The sequence below is a fragment of the Lepidochelys kempii genome, chromosome 1, assembly GCF_965140265.1.
Source record: "Lepidochelys kempii isolate rLepKem1 chromosome 1, rLepKem1.hap2, whole genome shotgun sequence".
NCBI lineage: Eukaryota > Metazoa > Chordata > Testudines > Cheloniidae > Lepidochelys > Lepidochelys kempii.
The window spans coordinates 305,117,038-305,136,194 of NC_133256.1; the positions used below are offsets into that span (position 1 = coordinate 305,117,038).

General features: G+C 41.5%; 1 protein-coding gene across 2 annotated transcripts in view; it reads left to right on the forward strand.

The window, feature by feature from the left end:
* Positions 1–19,157, forward strand: part of CFTR (CF transmembrane conductance regulator) — a 145,537-nt gene that overhangs the window by 40,854 nt on the left and 85,526 nt on the right. For both annotated transcript variants that reach the window (XM_073328163.1, XM_073328164.1), the window contains 4 exons: positions 609–855; positions 3,400–3,492; positions 4,167–4,343; positions 7,669–7,860. In XM_073328163.1, coding sequence (XP_073184264.1) covers positions 609–855; positions 3,400–3,492; positions 4,167–4,343; positions 7,669–7,860 — 709 coding nt within the window. The remainder of the gene's footprint in view (positions 1–608; positions 856–3,399; positions 3,493–4,166; positions 4,344–7,668; positions 7,861–19,157) is intronic.

Genomic DNA, 19,157 nt, shown 5'->3' on the forward strand with positions numbered 1-19,157 from the left:
CTCCTGTTCGGTCCATGCTGGAGCTCTTTTGCGATTCTAGGACTGCATGCCACTTGTGCTGATGAGCTCTGCATGGTCACCTCTACTGATGAGCTCGCCACGCTGGCAAAACAGGAAATGAAATTCAAAAGTTCCCGGTGCTTTTCCTGTGTATCTGGCTAGTGCATCTGAGTTGAAAGTGCTGTCTAGAGCAGTCACAGTGGAGTACTCTGGGATAGCTCCCGGAGGCCAATACCATCGAATTGCGTCCACACTACCCCAAATTCAACCCAGTGATGTCAATTTCAGCACTAATCCCCTCGTCAGGGAGGAGTACAGAAATCAATTTTAAGAGCTCTTTAAGTCGACAAAAATGGCTTAGTCGTGTGGACGTTAAATCGATCTAACACTGTTAAATTTGACCTAAACTCGTAGTGTAGACCAGGGCTTAGTGTATCTGCTTCCCTTTCCTCAAGCTTTCACACTAATAGTAGGCATGGGGTCACTTCTTCAGTAGTCTTGGAAAGTAATGACAAACATGGACACATAGTTAAGCCTGTGTCACTAAATTTTTCACCCACCTTTCTGTCACTATGAACAATGAATCTTTACACTTCTTTTTTTAACAGAACTGAACTGAAACTGACCCGAAAAGCTGCATATGTGAGATATTTCAACAGTTCAGCCTTCTTCTTCTCAGGTTTTTTTGTGGTGTTTTTGTGTGTGCTTCCCCTTGCACTGACACATGGAATTATCGTCCGAAAAATATTTACCACCATCTCATTCTGCATTGTTCTTCGAATGACAGTCACTAGGCAGTTCCCCGGGGCTGTGCAGACATGGTATGACTCTCTTGGAGCAATCAACAAAATACAGGTACTGTACATAAACTAAGATCCTTCCAGATACAAAACCTAATCCTTTATAGTACCTTATTTTGTCAATCCCTCATCAAAAGTACACAGTTTCATATAACATGAATTGCTTTTATGGTTTTCTGATCTAAAGTCACCTCAGAACCACAGTCTTTAAATGGGAAGCACTTCCAAGTTATTGCCTCTTACCTGTAGAATAAATCTTTCAGCAGAATTTAAACATGACAAGGGGCAGTCTTACAATTGTTGCATACCTCAAACACCCACTATGTCAACAGTAGTTTTGGATGTGTGCAGTGAATTCAAGATGGGGTCTTATGGGATGGATCATTTAAAAATGCTGTTTCAGATCTCTCTTGGAATTCTTATATTATTTTTTGTCCAAATCTCATCAGCTCTCTCCATTTTTTTTGTTAAAGTTATTGAATATAATACATTTTTATAATTAATGTGATAAGAATGCATGAGATAGTACTTATAGATAGACCTGAATCATAATATGGAATTAGAACAGTTCTAAACTGGCTTTTTTTATTTGTTTGGGTTGAGCAGGGAGGTGGGAGAAAGAGAGGACCAGGGACAAACGAGAGTTGGACGGGGGAGATTCTGATCTGGATTTCATGCTGGTCTGATCTCTGCACTTTGCAAAGGGTCAAATCTAAACTTGAGTGTTTGAGATTCAGATCTATGACAGGAAGGACAAACCCCACATTGGACCAGGGCAGGAAGGATTTAATGGTCTGTCTGTAGGGTTGCCAACCCTCCTGGTTTTGCTGGGAGTCTCCTGGAATCAGGCCGTATCTCCTGGAGGCTACTGAAGTCAAACTGGGAGACTTTAGGCGCTGAAAGTCTGGTGGCACAGCGGGGCTAAGGCATGCTCCCTGCCTGCCCTGATTCCATGCTGCACCAGAAAGTGGCTGGCATGTCCCTGCTTCCCCTTGGGGGCGGGAAGCAGGAGGCACCACATCCTGCCCCCGCCCCCAGTGCCGACTCTGCAGCTCCCATTGGCCATGAACTGTGGTAAGTGCCTCCTGACCAGAGCCTGCACCCTGCATCCCCTCCTGCACTCCAACCCCCTACCCCAGCCCCCTCCTGCACCCAAACTCCCTCCCAGAGCCTGCACCCCTCACCCCCTCCTGCACCCCAATCCCCTGCCCCAGCCTGGAGTTCCCTCCAGCACCCAAACTCCCTCACAGAACTTGCACCCTGTACCCCTTCCTGAACTCCAACCCCCTGTGCCAGGTTCAGCCGGAGCCCCCTCCCACACTCCGAACCATTCGGCCCCACCCCTCAGCCCAGAGTCCGCACCCCCTCCTGTACTCCAACCCCCTGCCACAGCTTGGTGAAAGTGAGTGAGAGTGGAGGAGAGCGAGCGACAGAGGGAGCGGGGATGGAGTGAGTGGGGCGTGGCCTCGGAGAAGGGGCGGGGAAGGGGTGGGGCCTCTGGGCAGAATCAGGGAAGAGGGTGTTTTGGTTTGTGCGATTAGACAGTTGGCAACCCTATCTGTCTGGCTGATGGGGAGTGAAGCTGTCCTTGCCTAAATCACCATATAGGTACTACCTAAAGAATAAATTTAGGTGCCTAAGACTCTAGTCCTACAAATACTCACTCATGTGAGTAACTTCATGATTGTGTGTTGTCCCATTAGGTATGTGCTTAAATATCATACTCGATCAGGGCCTAAGCTGGCAAAATTTGGCCTCAGGACTTTAAAGAAGGCATTGGGGGGTAGAGGAGCCTTTAGCTCTCCCCTTTGAAAAAGGAAAATGGAACTTAAATAGAATAACTTTTTATATGAACTGTACAATTTTAATAATTCTTTAGTAAAGCCAGAGAATGCAAAAGTTAACTTTCCTACAGCAACATTAGCTTAACCAAATTACACACGTTCTATTTTCTATTCCTGTTTTGCCTGTTAAGTGTATGCCATAAAATAATATTAGTGCAATGCTGCTGAAGAAACCTTTATTTTTGCCTTCTCTGACTTCTACCATTTTAATTATACAACCTTAAAGCTGCAGTAGCAAAGATCTGTTATATAACTTTCCTTTTTGGTGGATATACCTTGATAATTAACTCATTTTTTTGCAGTCATGGGGTAAGTGAGAAAGAACAGATAAGTAGTTTGTTTCTTTGCTTACCAATATTGCTAATTATTTCATCAACAAAATTTTTGTTTAAAAAGGATTTTGACTGGTTGCATGACATTGCCCAATGTAAGCCCTTAAAACCAAGGATATACCAAGTTTTTATAACCACTCTTAATCAGACCCTGATGCCCATACGGTACGTTTTGGCTGGTGGTGACAGAGTCTCCATCTTCACAAGCAACTTCCTCGTGCTTCCAAGAGATAAGGAAACACACTACACACAAAACATATTCATCTCCCTTGCACTAGAACACAAAAATACAATGATAAGACTGAATACCAGCTGCTGAAGTTGATATAAATGCACTGAATAACTGTGCTGTGTATTATCTGTTTGCGTGTGATAGTGTAGTCTAATACCCTTTGCTTTAATCTATTGTCATTATGCTTACAGGATTTCTTGCAAAAAGAAGAATATAAAACTCTGGAGTATAATTTAACAACAACTGGTGTTGAGCTGGAAAAAGTAACAGCCTTCTGGGATGAGGTTAGAACTTAAATCAAACAAAATAAAATTACTAGAAATATTTTTTAATTTCAGATTTTTTCCCATTAATTACATAGAACAAAACAAATGAAAAATAAAACCCCACAACCTTTTTCTGGATCATCTGTGCTAATCCCAGGTTCCCTGCCCTAATTTAAGATTGTCTGCTGATCAATCCCTTAGTTAGTGAAAACTTGCTCTCTCCATTGGCTGCCCACACCAATTAGAGAAGACTGCTTTATGGGTGATGGGTGAGAAAGTGCACTATCTTGGGAAAATCACATTTAAACATGTCAAATTATGCCAAAATGGAAATTTTGGAGGAAGCACTTTGTTTGCATTTTGGCAGTGTTTCACTAGTTATTCCTGATTGACACCAGCATGGGATCAGAATCCGTCTCCAAAGCTGTGTTGATGCTGGAAAAATAGCAAAGTTAAAGGTGCCTGCACTTATCACCCCAACTTTAGCAAAAAGCCAGGTTTACTGTAAAGATCATTTAATAAATTTATTATTTTTAAAATGTAATAATGAAATCATGTAGATCTAAGAAAACAAATTTTAGAATAAGTGCATACTTTTCTTACCTGTGTTTAAAAAAATACAGCTCTACAGTATTACATACGTGTCTGCATATGTCTTTCTTCTATTTATTGCCTGTCTAATGTTTTTGCAGGGAATTGGGGAGATATTTGTAAAAGCAAAGCAGGAGAGCAGAAAAGTTTCCAGCAATGATAATAATCTCCTCTTTAGTAACTTTCCACTTTATGGCACTCCTGTTCTTAAAGATATCAACTTTAAAATTGAGAAAGGAGAGCTGTTAACTGTTTCTGGATCTACTGGTGCAGGCAAGGTATTCCAGTTTCTACCTCACTGATAAAATATAAAATATTATTGTTTGGCAAAAGTGTTTTATAATATGGTTAAATTGTTATTGTTTTAACTATAATATGGTATTCATTTGCTGCAATGTACCTGATTATCTTCTTCCCATGCCATGCCCTCTGCCTAAACTATATCAAAGCCTCTAGTTTGAATGGAATGGCCAAAGGACTTCTATTGTATTTTTAGTGCTAGGGCAATATAAGAATGTTATCCTGGGTATTTTCCATACTAGAGTGTATATAGGCCATATACAAGTAAATACAAACTCAAATATTGTGTTCCTAAGCCTCTAATTGCCAGAAGCTGGGACTGGGTGACAGGAGATGGATCACTTGATAAGTGACCTGTTCTGTTCATTCCCTCTGAAGCATGTGGCATTGGCCACTGTCGGAAGACAGGATACTGGGCTAGATGGATCATTGACCTGGCACAATGTGGCCATTTTTACATTCTAACAAGGAAATGGTAATTTACAAGACAAGACTGATCTTAGGAAGTCAGAGGTGTTTCATAGGAATAACACAAAATTAAATTTCCACAGTGAAGACCGTAAACAATTAATAGTTATGTCAACAATTTATGTGCTTCCAAAAATAATATCCTGAAGAGCCTAACTTATATAATCAAATCATTCAATGGTGCATTTGATTTGCCGATAATATATCTGATCAAACTATTTATTACAAATAATGTGCTGGATTGTGATACCCCGATTCATACTGAGTAGCAGTTTACTTCACCAGTGTGGTCCCATTGACTTCAGTGGGACTGCTTGTGGAGAAAGGTATGACAACATGGACCACTATTGGTTATGCATTTATCAACTTTTAATTTATTTATTTTGGTTAGCTAATTGTTTTTGATCCAATCCTGATTTTCTTTTATTATATTCACTGGGTAAAATCCTTGGTACATTGAAGTCAATGGTAAAACTCCCATCAGCTTCTCTCTCAAGCATTATTCTTAAGTATTAATACCAATGGGAATTGCATTGTAGACTTGGCATAATAAGATACAAGTATGAAAAAGTTACTGCTGATGATTTTGACTGTATGTGAAGCAGGGACACAACATTTTCATCAGAAACTAACAGAAGAACAATTTCTGACACATTATTCCAGTCACTTTTAGCCTAACGTGGTTATTCCCCTTGATCCAGTATTTATAATCTTAAACTAACAATTTAAATAAAATATGGTTTCATAGATTCTGAGGCCAGAAGGGAGCACTGTGATCATCTAGTCTGACCTCCCTGGCTATAGAACTTTCCTGAAATAATCCCTGTTTGAACTAGAATATATATCTTTTAGAAAAAACATTCAATCTTGATTTAAAAATTACTACTGATGAAGAATTTGCCACAACCCTTAGTAAATTGTTCCAGTGGATAATTATCCTCAATGATAGTCTTTACCTGGAGAATCCATTTCCTTGAGTTACTTAAAACAATCTAATATACAAGAATTTAGGAAAAGGAAAGCTTTTTTCCTCAAAATATTTAATCCTTACTGTCCTTCTTTTGGCTAAAGTTATTATTGGCTCACCCAGGTATAACCAAACCCACGAACCACAGAAACAGAATACACAATGTTATTTTTGTCTATAATTGGTATCTGCAAAAGGCATTTTTCTGGACTTGGAAAACCGCAGAAGCGTGACAAATTTTTAGGAGCGTTTTACCAGCAGACACTTTAGTTTGAGCAAATTAAAAGTTATATTAGAGACACAGGATTAAAACAAACAGATATATGCTAGATGTGTGAAACACACTAAATGGTTAATCCTGTGAAATACTGGACCTAGTGTTTAACCTGGTGAAGCAGGCATTTTGGAGAATTGAACCTCTGGGACAGGGGAATGATATACCACACAAGATTCTCCGTGAATATTTTACTATCTGTCAAACTTCCTCTGAACGTCACACCATAAAATTGTGACTTAAGAAGATTTATGGAGTTTTTGGCCACCAAGTCCCAGCTGTGCTGATTAATGGTATTCTTATCACTAATAAATAGAGTACCTCTTGTAACATATATTTCCTTGTATTTCTCAATTCTATTCTTTGATCAGGTAGCCAACACTGTGTGGCAAGGTTACTACTAGCTACTGATTAACTTTGAAATTATAACATGTCAGTATTGAAATTACAGTCAATTCTTTTATGAAGAGAAATACGAAACACTAGCCATAGCTGAGTTAACAGAGGAAAAATCAGATCAAACTGAGCTGTTTATCTGAACAATTAAACATGCACAAAGAAGTTACACTTTTCAAGGCTACATAGGTAGAAAGATTTCTGAGCCTGCATGTGACAGCCACCATCAACAAAAAGCAACACATTTTGCATTGTGTCATGGGATAGAGAAAAAAATTAAACAAAATAACTGGTGATGTCAAAATTGAATAATAACCTCCTCCCACTCTCTCTCTCTCTCTTTTGTTCTCTCTCTCTCACACACACACATGCACACACACACATTCATTTATTTAAATCATTGCAGGCCTGAATCTAAAATGTGCTTGTGCAACCATCACATGACTCAAGTCAGGGGAGGGATCCAACAACACAGGATGTGGAGTTTAACTATGCAAGACATCAAGCAGCTACTACAATTGCTCATGCAAACTGTTATGTGTATGCCCAAATGAAACTGTCTCACTGGTAAAATAAATATTTAAAAAATGGCTGTCTTATATGACACTGTTAGTTTTACTGCACTGGTCTAAGCTGTTTTGATCTTTGTTTCTTAGCCAGAATATCTGCTCAGTTTAGTTTGCCAGCTGATCAGAATGCAGAGTTCCCAGTTCCTATACTAGAATAGGAGTACTTGTGGCACCTTAGAGACTAACCAATTTATTTGAGCATAAGCTTTCGTGAGCTACAGCCCACTTCATCGGATGCATGCTGTAGCTCACGAAAGCTTATGCTCAAATAAATTGGTTAGTCTCTAAGGTGCCCCAAGTACTCCTTTTCTTTTTGCGAATACAGACTAACACATGGCTGTTACTCTGAAACCTATACTAGAATAGCTACACGGCATTATAGACTACTGTCCTCATTTACTGAGAATGAATTTCATCCCAGTTGAGAAGCCTTTACAGGACCCTATGCACCACCAAAACCTCCACTAAATACAGCTTTGGTGTTAGATAGGTGCTGATATGGACCCTCTGCACAAGATGAATGCATCATAATAGAGTACAAGCTATTTATTAAGATGACTCACATATGCTGAGCATCTGTTACAGTTGTGTAAATCTGTTCTGATACATTAACTGTTAATTATTTTCAGACTTCTCTCTTGATGTTGATAATGGGAGAGTTGGAGCCTTCAGAAGGTAAAATCAAGCACAGTGGAAGGATTTCCTTTTCTCCACAAGTCTCCTGGATCATGCCTGGAACAATCAAAGAAAACATCATCTTTGGTGTGTCCTATGATGAATACAGATATAAGAGTGTCATCAAGGCCTGTCAGCTAGAAGAGGTCAGTCTTAAAATTAAAATTCTCTTATGATCTGTGATAAGTCACATGACTCAAACCAGGTGAGGGGTCCAACAATCCAGGGTATGGAGTTTAACTAAGCAAGATATCCTGCAGCCATGGTCAATTTAGAAAACTCAGCAAGGGCTTCTTGCAGTCAGGGTGTCCCTTTGTTCAAGAAGAGGATGTACCTCATAGGTTAATGCATCACTGACTCCTTTTTTTATACCTCTGGATAGGATAGTTCCCTCCAGTTGAGCCAACTGCTCTCCCCTCATGGCTTCACTCAAGGCAGTGTCTGCACAAAAGGTGGAAAGCTGTGGAGCTGCATTACTTGGAGAGCAGGGATTAACCGTTCTCTAGCTAGTCAGTGGATGGAAGGTGCACATTCTCTCACACATGCGCTCTCTCTCACACTGCTGCCACAAACACCATTGTCATGTGACAAAAGTCACAATTAAGTTGCTGCTTCTAGCATACCAAAGGCAAATGCGGTTACTGGAGCAGAGACTCCTTCCAGGAAAATAAGAAGGGGAGAAAAGGGGGAAGATGCCTTCAAATGACCTCTGCCCAGCCCATTCAAATGACTGCACTGAATGTACTATTTACTGTGATCAATTTAATCAATGACTCACAAATTACTTGCTGTCAGCTAGAAGAGGTCAGTCTTTTCGCTTTGTTTGTAAGTTACTTGTAACTGCTCAGATAACTCATCATGAATGTAACCATCTGTGTGATATCAATGGGTGATTGGGTTCTCTAGTCACATGGTATTATTTTAATTCCAGATAAACTGGTGAAATTACAATGCCGAAGGAGTGATTATAATTAAAGCCACGGGGTCTTGGGTTCTGTTGGAGAGTGCGAGACTAGTGTGGGAGTTAGGAGGAGCTAAACAATCAGGGTTAGAGAATTTTAGGATATTTTAAACTAGGGGATGGGGAACCTATGGCCCGTGGGCCGGATCCTACCTGCTGCTTCATTTCATCCGGCCCATGGCAAGTCTACATGCCACGGGCCAGAAGCCCTGAGCCTGGGTTCCCCCCCGTGGCTCACCCTGCTGTGGGTGGAAGCTGGGGTTAGCAAGATGTTAAAAGTCCGGCTGGCTCCGTGCAGCTCCTGGAAGCAGCTGGCATGTCCGTGCAGCCCCTAGGTGAAGTGGCGATCAGGGAACTGAGGGAAGCTCCGTGCCCTGCCCCTGCCCCCAGCCATAACCAATGGGAGCTGTGGGGGCCCAGAGCCCTCTGGCCCCTCCGCCTAGGGGCTGGACATTGCGGCTGCTTCTGGGAGCAGCGTGGAGCCAGTCAGGGAGTCTGCCTTAGCCCTGCTGTGCCACTGACTGGGAGCTGCCTGAGGTAAGCACTGCCTGGTGGGAGCCCGCATCTCCTGCCCCAGCTCAGAACACCCTCCCTCACCCTAACTACCTCCCAGACCCTGCACCCCAACCCCCTGCCCCAGCCCTGAGCCCCGCCCTGCTGCACTCCAACCCCCTTGGCTCCAGCCCAGAGCCTTCTCCTGCACCCTAATACCATCATTCCCAGCCCCACCCCAGAGCCCACACCCCCAGCTGGAGTCCTCATCCCCTCCCACACTCAACCCCCTGCCCCAACCGGGAGTCCCCTACCACATCCTGAATCCCTCATTTCTGGCCTCACCCTGGAGCCTAGGGGAAACCCGAGCATCCGCACACACACACACCTCCATGGGGCTGGAGCTGTGACCGCCGGCTCACCCCGCTGTGGGGGGAAGCCCCCCACCACCTCCACCACGCTCCTCCGTGGTGCTGTGTGGCCTGCAACTGAGTTTTTCTGTGGGCCAGTGGCCCCTGATAGAAAAAAGGTTCCCTACCTGTTTTAAACCTTTCCCTTTTTGACATTTGAGTCTGGCCTTCCTTGAGACATAACTGCTAGAAAAGTTAGGCCACTATATAGTTTGACAGAGTGAGTTCAGACTTCAGATTAGTTTTCTCTTATCACATTCACAGAAAGGGTTTGTGTGAAGGCCTGGTTGCAAATTTTCTCTCAAAATATTCTTTGACAGAAAAGTGGGTTTTACACTAGATGACTTTTTTTGCATGGAAAATTAATTTTTTGTCAAAATGTTTCCCCAAAAACAAAAGATTATGGCCAACAGTGGGAATTGTAGTTTGCTCTTTGTTTTCCCATTCTCCCCTATGGGCCAGGATCCCCAGCTGGACCACATCTTCCACAAAGCAACACAGTCAGAGACTCCACGTTGTATAGATTCCCCTCACCAAAAAGGGGAGACTCTCTGTTGTATTATGGGAGATGTTGTCTAGCTGGGGTACCTGTCCACAGCGGAGAATGAGGACACAAGGATCAAACTACAACTCCCGTGAGGCACTATAACTCCCATTTTCAGCAGGAAACTCAAAATTTCCTGCGCAAGATTTCAATGAAAACTAAAAGTTTTTTTTCCCTGGGGGAAGAAATTTCAGCCTTATTAGTGTCAGTATTCATGAACCCAGTGCCAGTCCCCAGTTTTCTGTCACCAACTGGCATTCACGACAGTTATTGCACAGACAAAACTAGTAATTGTAGGCAGTTGCATGTGCACAAGCCCATAACAGCTTCCGTGCCAAGGTTGTTGTGTTAGTGCACAAAATGACCAAGGAAACTAATGACCTGTAAAGGAAATTACAAATGAAGTAATAACTATCAAAGCAAAGGAGGCGAGAAAGAAGTCATCATGTGCACCATTTAGGCTCTGTGCAGATACCAGGAGCCAGCCTTAACATGGGCACTAATGGTGTAGCTTTGTCATCACAACCCAGTCCCTTGCTAGAGGCAGATCCTGGTGATCTGTTGTTCGGAAAATGCAGTCTCTTTGCACATTGCGACTCGGGTTAGGGAGCCCTTTTGAGAACAGGGGATGTGGCACAGACTGTTGTTCAGTGAAGGATGATGTAGGGAAGGACAGCAAATCCAGAGAAGAGTGTTCTTCAGTTTTTCATCCTCTCAGAAAGGATGATGGTGGTAGCAATGTGACACCAATTCCAGAGAAGGGAGGAGGAAAATTGGGCTGCTCACAAAATATTTACTTAAACTATATCTTAGTCTAATTTGCTGTTCGTGATTTGAGATAGAAATTTTTCTGTTTCCTGACTGGATGACAAACTTTAAACACAGTGGGAAAGCACTTTTGGCATGAAAAGCAAATCACTTTATTAGGCTTGATCCCTTCAACCAGTGCTTCCTATTGACTTCCGTGGGCACTGGATCAGGCCCTTAACATATTCAGACTAAGAATAACCATTCTGCAACATTCATGTGAATGTGTTTGCATTAATATTTGCAAAGAGAAAGGGGGAAATGTGAGAAGCCATTTGAATTTGAAAAAAATATTTGTGAATAGTTTCCCCAGCTGCATATGAAACGGTCTAAGCCCACAGAGTAAGCCTATTATAAAACCATTCACAGTAAGGTCTGATGCTTCTTACCAAAGTTTCTACCTACTTTGATTGTTAAAAGCCAAACAATCATATTTTAAATTCATTTATTCTTTCAGAATAGATCTAATTACCAAAATGTCTTTATAGAAAATGGAATTAACAACCTTTACGTATGATTAGGGATAGCCAGAAATTTCAGAATAGCTGTTTATTGAATGAGAAAAAATGCTTCAGGATGAGGAGGATGGTAATAGGGGAGCCTCTAGAACTGTATGAAAGATCCCAGGAACTGTGTGAAAGGTTTAGAATCTCAGAGCTACTCAAAATTAGGAAGAGTGATACTGCTACTTATGGGCTTAGTCTATTAACAGGGAGTTTCCAGGGTGGGACACCACATGAGTTTTGTGAAACATCAAGCAAACCAGCTGTGGAGCCCTTGTCACCAGACTTTGAAGGTTCTGATACACATAACCTACACAAACAGAACCCAGCAAGGTTGGCTCAGGTGAGTTCTCCCAGTGCTGTGGTTTAGAGATGGTCAACAATTTTCATTCAAAAATCTTTTTTCAGTGAAAAGTTTTCATAGAAACAGAAATCTCCATGGAGATTTCTGAAAAATTGAGGATTTAATTGAAAAACCCCAAACCCTAAAAACTATTCTTTCCTCAGCTGAAAATAGAAAATATTTAAGCAAAAAACCTGAAAAATTTAGATAATTTTTGCCGAAATAAAAATTGTATGTTCATCAACATTTTTAAACAACAAAATTTTTAAAAACAGCTTACTATTTTTTAACTCTTATAAAACTATTTACTGAGGAAAGTGTCTGCATGAGGTGCTCAGTTTTGCTATTTTTCCACACCAAAACTGTTGTTGATTTCAGTGGAGATTTATGGGCCAGATTTTAAAGGCCTCAGCACCCGCCACTCTTCTTGACCTCATGGCCAGATTTTCAAAAGAGCTCAGTATTCAGCGTGCTGAGGTCTTTTAAAAATCTGACTCTGTGCATGTAAACTACTACAGGATCAAGGTCCTATTTAACATCCAGTTTGTAATTGATACATTGAGGTGGGCTCCATGGGTACTGTATGTTTCTTGCTGCTGTCAGATCATGGTTCCAGACAAGTGTTTTTATCACACAGTGAAACACAAAAGTGTATTTTGTAAAGATGTATTGCACTAGAGCTTGTCTGTATTTATTCCACCCAGCTTCTAAGATCTTCTTATTCACCCAGCCTTGTCACAAGACAGGGCTCTTGTTTTCATCTATATATTAAAGACAACAGATATTTAAACTAGCTTAGCAAAGTCTTTCTTTAGGTCATACAGTGAAAGTTATTTTCTTTTAGATCCATTCAAGCAAGAAAACAATAGATGGTTTGTTTTAAGATAAGAGGAGGTTACTGTACTTTATCTCTATGCAGGGTACAATTAAATAATAAAGTTTTTTTTTAATATGTTTAAGGCCTTACTGTGTATGCCACTGATACTCAAAAAACAGCCTGAGTTTTGATTAGCAGTTTGACAGGAATTTTATTAAGACTTTCTGAAGAAGATGTCCTGGCTTTGTTCCATGCTAGGCCTTCTGCCACAGACTGCTGCATGAGTCCAGCCTTATAGCTATTGTCAACAACACAAATCCAAGAACCAACCTGTTGCAGCCATTCCAAATTCTATTTTTGCTCTAAGGGCCATGCTGTGCATCCCCTGCAATAAGACAGGAAATTCCTAGAATGATGGGAAGGTTAACAATATTGGTCAGCCTCATGACTGCTGACTGCTCTGTCCATCCTGTGGGTGCCAACTGCTGAATCTGACCCATATCTTTTAGGTCTTTAAGCCTCTGGAGCTAGTGCCAGTGAGGTGAGCAGCTGGTTAGCATAAGAAAAAGTGTTATTAAATAGTTCCCGACAGTAGTTCAAGGCACTGCCTTGAGGGTAAAAAAGAATGAACAGATATCTTCATAATGGCAGGAGGAAGTTTTGGTACATGTGGACTCTGAACAAGCTAGTATTACACTATGACCAGGGAGAAATCTAGCAAGAACCCTTCCCTTACACGGTGTCCTAGTGTCATCAGTCATCTCTTCAGTCCTTCTAGCTTCTACAAAGTTTCTGAGGAAACACTGCAGAGACGATTAAAAAATGCTGAAAACCAAATGTTAATTCCCTACCTACAGCCTCTGGTAAATCTTTTAGAACTCTCTTGTGTGCTTAAGGCAGAGCCCGGCCCTTGGTGGGGTTGGTGTGGATCACCAGGAAGTTTCTGCCTGTGCTCCGTCATACCCCTTTATGAATGACCAAATACTCCACCTGACTGAGTGAAGGGGCCGCAATTGTTTCTGGCTTTTACATAGGCTATGCAAAAGGGGTTGGAGGTGGTGGTGGTGGAAGAAAACTCATCTCCTCGCTGCACAGCTGCAGAAGGCTTGTCTGCCTGGGAAGATAGCATACAGCAAGGGAGGGTGTGAATCTAGGGCATACCTGCTGTCCATGCACTAACTCACTGTGTGAACACTGCCAAAGCGCAGTGAAAGTCCCAGACTGCAGCTTAGCATACTGTACTTGGAAGCATCAGTGTGCTAAGCCATACACCAGGACTTTCAAAGCACTGTAGCAGTGTCCATATGGTGAGTTAGTTACTGATGTGCTGTAAATTCACACTCTGGAGTGCTTGTTAACTTTCCATGTAGACAAGCCCTCAACTACAGTTAAATGAGATTCTACCCCAAATTCACGTTCTCATTGACAATACTCTTGGGGAGGAAAAAAGCCCTTTCCTGTATTTGATACAGAAGACTGGAACAATACAACTTGTTCCAGCTCCAAGCAGCAATGTAGATGTGGAATGATCCCTCTCCTATCTCCATCACGTCCAGACCTCTAAAGAAAGTAGCATGATGGAGTGCACATTTAAGATCCACATCAGCTTGTTCCAGAAGGAAAGTTAAGTGACTGCTCAATAGAGTCATTTTTCTTCTTCTTTCCCATCCCCGCCCCCCACCTAAACATGCACTAATTTATATCGCTGATCATTTCATTTAAGTAAATAGTATTGTAAGTGCAGCATTTGGCCCTTGGCAGGCACCTGTTAGTGCATGGTACTTAATTATTTCAGTGAGAACACAAGGTGCTAAGCACCCTGTTGGTTTCAGGTCTTTGTTTTGGGTTTGATATTTCATACAATAACAGAAATTGCTTTGGCATTATTTTGCCTTATTTTAAAAAAAGGTTAAAAAATAGTGACCCTAATTATTAGGACAGATCACAATTAAAGTAAAAAAATCTCTGTGCATGAACATTAAGAAAAACACAGTACTACATTTACTCTTCATATCTCTTTTGACTGGCATTTAACCTGTTTTCTAAGAATTTATCACTTACAACCATTTGAGGAATTACTGAAAACGTGTGCAGTAACTTTATCTCAAAAGTAATTATGCATAGATGGAAAATGCAAGCAAATAGTTCACATAGCTTTCCAATATTTGAACCTGTCCAAGAATAAAATGTTCACTGTATAGGACAGCAGGAATCTTTATTTTGAGGGTGGAGCATTTTGTTTGTTAGATTCTGAATTAGTGCTTATGAAGTAAAAGAAGTTCCACCTGGTAGTACCTGTTGCACAAAAGTGTTTCTTGATAGAACAAATGAGCATTTAGATTATTTCTTAAAAAAAAAAAGCATTCCTGCTGCTTTATTATTATTTGCTGTTTGCGTTCCAGAAGACCATAGACAAAGAGTACACATCTATTGTAAAAGACAGTCCCTACTCTAAAACTCTTGGAAAGCTTTCAATTAAAGTTATAGAAAAGCAATGAGAAAAAAGTGACTTATTTTTTCCAGTGAGCTCCCGCAAGGCCATAAAGAATTCAGAACCCTAGAAAGGACACTATCTATTCTAAAGAACTCTGACTGAATATACTGGCCTGATAATTTGGCAATGTATGTTTGTATGGCCTCTAGCATAACAGGATCCTGGTCTACGAATGAGGCCCCCAGGTGCTACCATTGTACAAATAAAATAAATAAGTTGGGTAGGAATTACACTCTTGCAGAATCATGCAAAATACAGGCCAATATTTATTAAGGCTGGTTCTGTACAGACTAAGATAATTTTGTAATAAAATTGGTGTATAAACTACTTAGCATACACATTAGTGATTTTTTTCCCTTGTGGTAATATCACCCATTGATGTGGTGCCTTCAGGACTAGAGGAGCTTAAGAAAACTGCATAGGGCATTGCCTATCAGCATGCCTAAGATTTGCTTAACTTGTGTATGCTTATGTCTTAAAGTTATTTGTAGTAGTTTGTTTGATAAGATTAAGATAGTTCAAAGCACCACCATTAATGGAATTAGAACGAAAGTATATGATTTTTATATTTGATAGTGGGATGTATCAGGTGAGCAGCAGTTGTTCGTGGTACCAGTTGCCAGGGTCTTGATTTTCACCTGACCAGGGTACTTGGGCTATTAAAATATAAAAACCCAAACCTCAGTTCAGCTTTTAAACTGAGACTTCCAAAGGCTTCTTATGGCCTGATTTCTAAATGACCTTAAATAAAAAGTAATGCCTTTGGTCCGTGGAAGTTTGAGTCAATCAAGAAGAAAGCTTTTCCAGCTAGCATTGTCCCTCCCCAACAGGAGTCTAGTTTCTAGTGCAAGCTGGCCCCGACTCCCCACAGCACATCCCTCATAGTGTTCTTGGGGATTTATGGAACTGATCACAGCTGACACAGCCCTACTACCCTGACATGTCCTACACCTTTATGGGTGGAGGGACTGGTGACATCTCTGGCAGCACAATGCTCAGTAATTCTATGCTCAGTGCTAATTCAGTGGAGAAAATGCCATTTATTTAGGCTTGGCACAATTTGATTTTTTTTTAAATAATTTTGACTGATAAAAATATAAACTTAAAAATAAACATCTATATTATCTATTTAAATTTTCACAGCTAAAGGAAATTATGGGACAGGATCAGACAATTATTTAATGACAGTAAATGTTGAGATTCAAAAAGCTAAAGCTTTGTAAGCATTAAAACACAAACTGTCAACATCACATGTCAAAATATACGAAGTAAATATCCTTAAATCAAACTCTAATAAGTTCTCAGTTATCATTTCTTACTTTCCTTGTCTGTAAATTTTGATTATCCTTGATGGAAATATTTTTTGGTGAGTTTGTGTGTGTACAGTGAAATCAACTTTTAACCACATTTACTGATAAAAATCTAATCCTTCCAAGCCTACATTTACCAACTCACCAACATACCTAAACCAGGGCTAGTTCCTGACAGGGCTAGATCCTGGCTTTAAGGTCCTGGACATTGTATGGGGCAAATCCCAGCAGGAGCTCCCACAAGTAGGCAGGATTGCTGAGGGAAAATAAGCAAGAATAGGCCCTGAAGTATACTTTCCCCTGCCCCAGCATATCTCAAGTAAGGGAGGACATGTTGATTACCTCAGTATTTCCCCTTCCACTTTAGGGAGGACAGCATCAGGGCAATGCTAGTGCGGAATAGTTCTTTCTGGGTTCCCGGCTGTTCTGTGGCCACTATTCTCTTCCACCGGGGGCTCCCCGAGTGCTTGGTTATCTGACCTTCTGGGATCGGGCCTGGATACTTGTTTCGGGAGGGGGCTTCTCTGGGTAGTCGGGACAGCTCAAGGGCTGCTATCCATCTCTCCACCAATGTGATCATCCCGTTGTAGGTGGCAGGGTCGTTCTGGCCCACCCTTGCACAAAGATCTGGAGGCAATCCCCTCGTATAGCGGTCTATTACCAGAGTTTCCAACATTTCCTCCGGTTTGCATGCCTCGGGTCATAACCATTTTCGTGTGAGGTGGATGAGGTCGAACAATTGGGACCTTGGAGGCTTGCCATCCTGGTATCTCCACTCGTATCTCTGGGACCGTACTGCAGTCATTACCCCGATCGCGCTAGGATCTCCACTTTCAGCTGAGGGTAGTCACAGGCAGCTTCAGTGGGCATGTCATGATAGGCTTTCTGAGCTTCTTCACATAAGGGAGCAAGGTTGCTGGCCCACTGGTCCTGGGGCCATGCCTTTCACAAGGCGGTCCTCTCAAAGGAGAGGAGATATGCCTCTATTTCATCATTGGCTGTCATCTTTGGTAGACAACCAGCAGCCCTCCATACTCGTGACTCTTCAGACCCTTGGTTTTTGGCAGTGAGGGCTTTCAGGTTGTCTACCAGCCCCTGTAAAAGGGCTCGATCCTGGGAGGCCTGCCCTATCAATAATTGGTTAGTCTCTTGTTGTAGCTGCATGGATTCTTGTTGTGCCATCGCATGGACTGGGTGGCTTCCTGCTGGGCTGCAGTGGCATGTATCAGTGCTTTTATTACATCTTCCATTGCAATGAGGACACCTAAACCCCATGCACTTTTTTTTTTTAAATTCTCCTCTTTTTTTTCACCGATTTTGAAGTAAGAGTCTGGGGGGCGGGGTGGGGTGGGACCATGTTTGTTAAGAAGGCTCAGTTAAAGAAACTGCTCTAGCTGAAGATTTGTGTTTCTCAAGGAATCCAGGGAAACTGACAAGGATTAGCCAAGGGGGTGAGCTGACTCAGTAGAGTAAAGCTCGGTCCAAAAGGAAGAGGGTGCTATAAAATAGGCCCAATCTATTCCAGTGGGTTTAAGCCATGTTTGCACTCTTTCAAGCCTGGGCCATTCTGCACCAGTCTGGTTCCCTGGTGCAAATTGGCTACTGTAACTTGAGCTGCCTATCAATGGCCTGAAGGTCCTAGAAGGTCAGTGGAGGATCACCTTATGCAGGTGAGCTCTCTATGGGTTGGATCTGCTGGGCAGAGGATAGCTTTGCACCAGTGGCATGGTAGGCAGCTGCTCCAACACAGGGGAGGATCTTGTTTCGTAAGTGTGGATGAGGAGAAACACTGACTCAAAAGACAGGAATATACCCACTTTGTAAAGTTTATCTCAAGGTTGTGATAACCTGTGAAAGTTTGAGCATAAAACATTTCTTGCTTAGCAATAAAATAAATCTGAGTGCTCCACTTTGTAGTATTCCATGCTGATATTATTTGGTTAAATGCTTTTTGTACTCTAGTCAGTCTTCCCCACCCTCCTTCCTTGTGTAAGGTACGAGTTTCTGAGCAGACTATCTTGGATGCTGTCCTATCTTCTCTGTCACTTCTTGAATCAGACTTAATTCCCTTAGCCTGACTGTGCTGTCTATAAATTGAACATACCCACCATTTCTTGCTTTAAAAATCTTCTGCCAAAGGAAAAGTTCATTAGGGAATGGGTGAATTTTGCCAGCATTTGCTTGAGTTTTGGATGGACCTGAAACTCCAGCTAAATGTCATGAACTCTTGTGAAACAGAACTCCTGGATTGGGATCATGAACTTTCTGTAAATGATTTTACACAAATCTAATGAGCAGCAGGACTTAGGGAGCACAAGAGGCTTTTTTATTTGAATAGGAGACCAATTTTTTTAAGTGACTGGTGACTTTGAGACCAATTTGAGATACCTTAAAAGGACCTGATTTTCACTAGGGAAATGCTCAGGACTTTCTAAAAATCAGGCCCCTTTAACATGTCCCAAGTTGCACACACACAAATTTGAAGCATTCAAAATTATTACTTACTAAGTCTATAGCAGAAATGCTAAGAAGCAGACATTAGCCTGAATGGTGAGGTTTCATTCTGGAGCTGAAAAGCCTCAAAATTCGGGGTTTGTTCAGATCCATTTAATTTTAAAGACTGCTTATAGTTTAATGACCGGGGGAAAGTGCAGTTTTGTGCTTTCTGCAAAATCAGCAAGCTGTAATTGCAAATGTGTATAACAAGGCTGAAATAAAATAAAATGGGGGGAAGGGAGTGGAAGGAAGTTAAAGTTAATAGG